General features: G+C 37.8%; 1 protein-coding gene across 2 annotated transcripts; it reads right to left on the reverse strand.

Annotated features, from left to right (window-relative positions):
* Positions 1–304: 304 nt before the first annotated feature.
* LOC100563161 (olfactory receptor 5F1) lies at positions 305–3,724 on the reverse strand. 2 transcript variants are annotated; one of them, XM_003224505.4, is made up of 3 exons: positions 2,799–3,724; positions 2,174–2,289; positions 305–1,386 (listed from the first exon to the last, which is right to left on the reverse strand). In XM_003224505.4, exon 3 carries the CDS (start codon positions 1,317–1,319, stop codon positions 378–380), a length of 942 nt encoding a protein of 313 aa, XP_003224553.1. In that variant the 5' UTR covers positions 1,320–1,386; positions 2,174–2,289; positions 2,799–3,724; the 3' UTR covers positions 305–377. The 2 variants fall into 2 exon arrangements, with proteins under 2 accessions (XP_003224553.1, XP_003224552.1); XM_003224504.4 differs by having other exon boundaries at positions 2,768–3,724.
* Positions 3,725–5,535: the final 1,811 nt, after the last annotated feature.

Below are 5,535 nucleotides of genomic sequence, written 5' to 3' on the forward strand. Positions count from 1 at the left end.
AGTTGGTTATGGTCAAAATCTGAATATTGCTGTTGTTATTGACTATGATGACTCTAATAAGAGTGATTTTGATAATGACAGGGTAGATAAGTGCATTACACTTTCTGATTATAGATTTTCCAGGTGCAAAATGAAATACATGTTTGTCAGATTCTTTTCAGTACATTGGTAATTGGCAAATGTCTGTTCATATTGCATCACTCAGAGCATTCACCAAGCACCAGATGAATTTTAGTGGAAACATTTTCAATGACTACATCCAAGTTAATGCAGCACTAAAATATATGAATCATGAACAAAGTAATACATAAAACAACTTCCTTTTAATTTAGGGTTCTGATGTTCCACACTTTAATACAGTCCCTTATTTGTCAGCTTCAGAGTACACAATGTTTTTTATTTTCAAGAATGCCCAGTAATGCTGATCGCATTTCCTTGTTCCTGAAGCTGTAGATTAGAGGGTTCAGGAAAGGAGTGACGATGGTGTACAATATAGAGATCAGGCGGTCCTCTCCCATGGTGTGACTGGAGGAGGGACGCATGTATGTAAAGATGGCAGTACTGTAGAAGATGCTTACTACAGTCAGATGGGAGGCACACGTGGAGAATGTTTTGATTCTGGTCTGAACTGAATGGATTTTGAGCACAGCTGAGACAATGAGGAAATAGGAGAGGACAATCAAGATAAGAGTTGTTACCATGATGCTGCCAGAGATGATGAAGGTCCCCATTTCAGCAAGGAAAGTATCAGAGCATGAAAGATGCAGGACAGGTGGGATGTCACAAAAGAAATGCACAATTTTATTGGAACTGCAGAAGTTCTGGGAGAAGACAAAGGCTGTATTGACAATGGCATTGAGATTTCCAATAATCCATGAAGCTGCTAGAAGCCACTTGCATGTAGGCTGGCTCATAAGCATAGTATAGTGCAATGGGTGGCAAATGGCAGCATAGCGATCATAGGCCATGGCAGAGAGCAGGGCACCTTCTGTGGCAGCTGTGGTTAGGAAAGAATACATTTGGACCATGCAGCCAGCAAAGGAGATGGTCTTATCCCCCAATGAGAGATCCCATAACATCTTTGGCATGGTGGTGGTAATATAACAGATTTCAGCAAATGAGAGATTGTTCAACAAGAAGTACATGGGAGTGTGGAGATGATGGTCAATTTGGATCAAAAGAATGATAGCTAGATTCCCTGCTACTGTGAATACGTAAATCAACAAACCGATAACAAAGAGCAAGATCTTGACTGTAGGATCATCTGACAGTCCCATCAGGATGAATTCTTTCAGAGTTGTTTCATTCTTTCTTTCCATTCTGCTGTTTATTTTACTTCTGAAGGAATCAGGACTTCTCAGAGGGATTTCATTGTTGCACGGAGAGCTATATGTTCAAGAAGATAGAGACTATAACGAGTTCTGTGTTGAGCTTTGACAACATTAATATAAAAACTAAGAGCCCCTCCAATAAGGGAAAAAGTCTCTGAAAGTCCCAGATTTTGTTCTTGCTCCAATTTTAATTTGGAGAGCCACATGAGGGTTTATCTATCTAGAAATATTTTCTGGGAACGCCAGGCATTATCAAGAATGTTTTGTTCCTACTTCCCTGGTCAGTTTAAATCAACCCAGTATTTTCTGATTTGAAATTTATCTTTTCTTAGTCATCTGTTTGTATTGTTCTGGAGCAGGCTAATGCCCCCTCCACACAGTTGTATAAAATCCACATTGAACTGGAATATATAGCAGTGTGGACTCAGATAATCCAGTTCAAAGCAGATATTGTAGATTTTCTGCCTTGATATTATGGGTTATATAGCTGTGTGGAAGGGCCCTAAAATGGCTGCCATCAATAAATACAGAGATTGTTTCTGAAATGTTTCATGAGTTTTGATGTGACACATGAGCAGAGGAAGATAGGGAATATAAGGAAGGGAGAATGAAGAAAACCTGGCATCTTCAAGAGAGAATTTGGATGCAGACTTGCATTTCTAGGTCGGCATCCAAATGCAGGTAAAATTAAAAAAACAAAAACAAAAAACAGAAGCTTTAAATTCTTCCCTTCCTCATGGATGAGCTCTTTATCCCTGATATAAGTAATCATATAGTGATGACTGTCATAGATTTGTGCTTCAGAAAATTGCCATTGTAAAGAAAACAAGTATTAATGATACCTCGATAAAGGTCAGCACAGATGGATTTTAGGCATTTGTTCCTCTAAACATCTTCCTCCCCATAACGATTTTTCTAAATATCATTCAGTTTTGTATTGTGTGCCATACATAGGGAGCTGCAGTATAAAAAGAATATTAATAAATCAGCAGTAATTTGAAATACCCATACAAGCATACTAGACAAAATTTCTCCATGAACTAACTAGATATGTCATTGAATGCTCCTTTTAGCATGTTCCTGTTGACTTATGTTGACCCCATGAATCTCATAGGCTTTTCTTAGGCAAGGAATACTTACAGGTGGCTTTGCCAGTTTTCCCCATGAAATATAACCTATAGTCTCTCATCGAAACACATGGGAGCCTGGCTTCTATGATGAGATGGTATTGGGTGCCTTTAGGCTATTTATTTATGCCATTCAAAACATATTTCATCTCAGTGCAAAGGATAACATGAAACATAACATGAATCAAAACAAATTCAATTGACAAAAATGTGTAGCTATATTAAAAAACACAGATTCACAAATGCAAGAACTTCACTTTTTTAAACAAATAGATAAAATGAATATTTTACAGTGGAGTGCTTACATACATTGCGTGGATTGAAGCTAGGCATAACTCACAGCAGTAGTAGAATGGCAAATGCTGTAAATCTTGATGTCTGCTGTCTTCTTCACTGGCAAAAAGGTCCTGAAAGACTCCTCCTCTTATCAAACATCAAGTCCAAACCAAATGTTTAAGATTTCTCCTATAGAGATGCTTCTCTTTCAAAGCAGCACCAAAAGCCACTCTGGTTATAAGTTTGGAGCCAGGTCTCAACTTTTGTTTTGTTATGAGTGGTCCATTCCAGTGACATGTTTTTTTTTTTTAAAGTGGTAGGTGCTGCTGAGATGTTGAAACTCTTTCAAATCTACTTCCCTATGGGATCTTCAGAATCAGGCCTCTGAGGAATGAATCTAGTGTACTCATTAACACAATGTTAGATGGAAGCAACACAAAGGTGGAAGCAAACAATTGAAAACTAATGATGAATATAGTAATCTCTTGTTAGGATGCCATCCTTCTAACAAAGACGTTAAAATGTGATAGTGGCTGATAGGATGCATTTACATTGTAGAATGAATGCAGTTTGACACAGTGTAGATGCAAGACTCCTGGGATTTGTTGTTTGATGAGGAACCAGCAGTAATTGGTAGAGAAGTCTGAAGATCTTGTAAACATCTAACTCCCATGATTCCATAGCATTGAGCCATGTCAATTAAAGTGGTGCCAAACTGCATTAAATCTACTCATAGTTCATGGCAGGGACAGTGATGTTGATCTGGAGTATATTTATATATTTCAGTCATATCTTGAGACACAAGAAGAGGAAAAGAATATATATATATATATACACACACACACACACACACACACACACACACACCCCGTTTTCCCCCAAATAAGACAGGGTAATATTATTTTTTTGCTCTAAAAGATGCGTTAGGACTTGTTTTCAGGGACAGCCTTATTTTTCCAAATTTACTTTTTAAATGAACTATAACTAGGGTTCACTTTTGAAACAGGGCTTATATTTCAAGCATCCTCAGAAATGCTGAAAGAAAATCATGGTAGGTCTTAATTTCAGGGTAGGTCTTATTTTAGGGGAAACACACATTCAGAGGTATCAGTTTCATACCAATATTTTAGCATTTAGGAGCCCCCGGTGGTGCATTGGGTTAAAGCCTTGTGCCGGCAGGACTGATGACTTGAAGGTTTATTTGCTGACCTGAAGGTTGCTGGTTTGAATCCAACCTCTATCAGCTCCAGCTCCATGCTGGGTCATGAGAGAAGCATCCCACAAGGACAGTAAAACATCAAAACATCTGGGTATCCCCTGGGCAACATCCTTGCAGATGGCCAATTCTTTCACACCAGAAGCGACCTGCAGTTGCTCAAGTTGCTCTTGACATAAAAAACAAAACAAAACATTTAAATGTGTTCTGATTCATTCCATTTGAAGTCCATTTGAATTATCGGTGTGAATTATTGGAAGTGATTTTTTTTCATTTCCCTGTGTAAGACTACATCCATTAGCAAATTAGTTATCAAATCTAATGTTTCATGTTCTGATACTACTCCCTACATTTCAGTTACCCAGGGCTTCCATGCCAATGAGATGGTGAATCTACTCCAAGATTTAGTCTGATTCTTAAAAGGTTTTTCAAAGATGTTGAATTCTGTCTCCAAGATAGTTTCTTAACAATCTAGACTAAAATCCATAGTAGATTGTTGCTCCAATGAAATGAAAGCCATGTGCTCCAGGTCTTTGCTATTTTTAAAATCCCAAGTAAAAAACTTATTTTCCAAAGCATTTGGAATTTTAATTTAAAATTGATTATTATCTTGCATATTTTGATTACATGTAACATTCAGTTTGCTTTATATTATTTTTCTATATTTTAGTGGGAGTCTTTGTTTTAAAATTGAATTGGATTGTTTTTCTTCCTTCCTTCCCTCTATGTGCATCTGTATACACATGTATTTTAGATAACATGTGCTTGACAAGAGCCATTGTTTTATTTTATTTACTTATAGAGTCTGGTTCATATTGGTGTTGGGTATAAACTAACAATGATGACAAAAACAAAAACTCCATGGCTTAAGTTATAGGAAGCATATTAGTTCTTGTGCAAACTAGTCTACGCAATCATCTGCTGGGGAGGCCTTCCACCACTGTCTCAAGCACGGTTGGTGGGGACGAAAGAGAGGGCCTTCTCGGTGGTGGCCCCTGGGCTCTGGAACTCCTTTCCCAGGGAGATTAGGCTAGCCCTAACTCTGTCTGCCTACTGCAGAGACCTCAAAACCTGGATGTTCCAGTGTGCATTTGATGATGGTTAGGCCCAGCCCTAATTGATAGATAGTGCTCTGAACTTTACCCCTAGCCCTGGCCCTGTAGTCTGCTTTTTGCACAAGTCCATGCCCAGCCCTGTCTAATTCTGATTATGCCCACTATATTTCTGTTTACTGGTTGTCATGGTTTGCTTTTTATACATTTTATGATGTTTTTATACTTTGTTATTTTTAATTGTTTAATTTGATTGTGATAAGTTATTATGTTATTAGCTGTGTTTTTAGTTTGGTATACTTTGTTGTTTGTTCTGACCATATGTAAGCTGCCCCGAGTACCTTTGTGGAGATGGTCGCGGGGTATAAAAATAAAGTTGTTATTATCAATATGATTATTATTTTAATTTCACACAGATTCATTGAGTGGCTAGAAAAATCTCTCCAAGTCAGATTGTGGGACCAAAGTTGGCAGACTCTAACCTTTCCAGAGTCAGTTGATCCCATCAAACAGCAAAATTACCATAAAATCTA

Source organism: Anolis carolinensis, chromosome 6 (genome assembly GCF_035594765.1).
Source record: "Anolis carolinensis isolate JA03-04 chromosome 6, rAnoCar3.1.pri, whole genome shotgun sequence".
In the NCBI taxonomy this organism is placed as follows: Eukaryota; Metazoa; Chordata; class Lepidosauria; order Squamata; family Dactyloidae; genus Anolis; species Anolis carolinensis.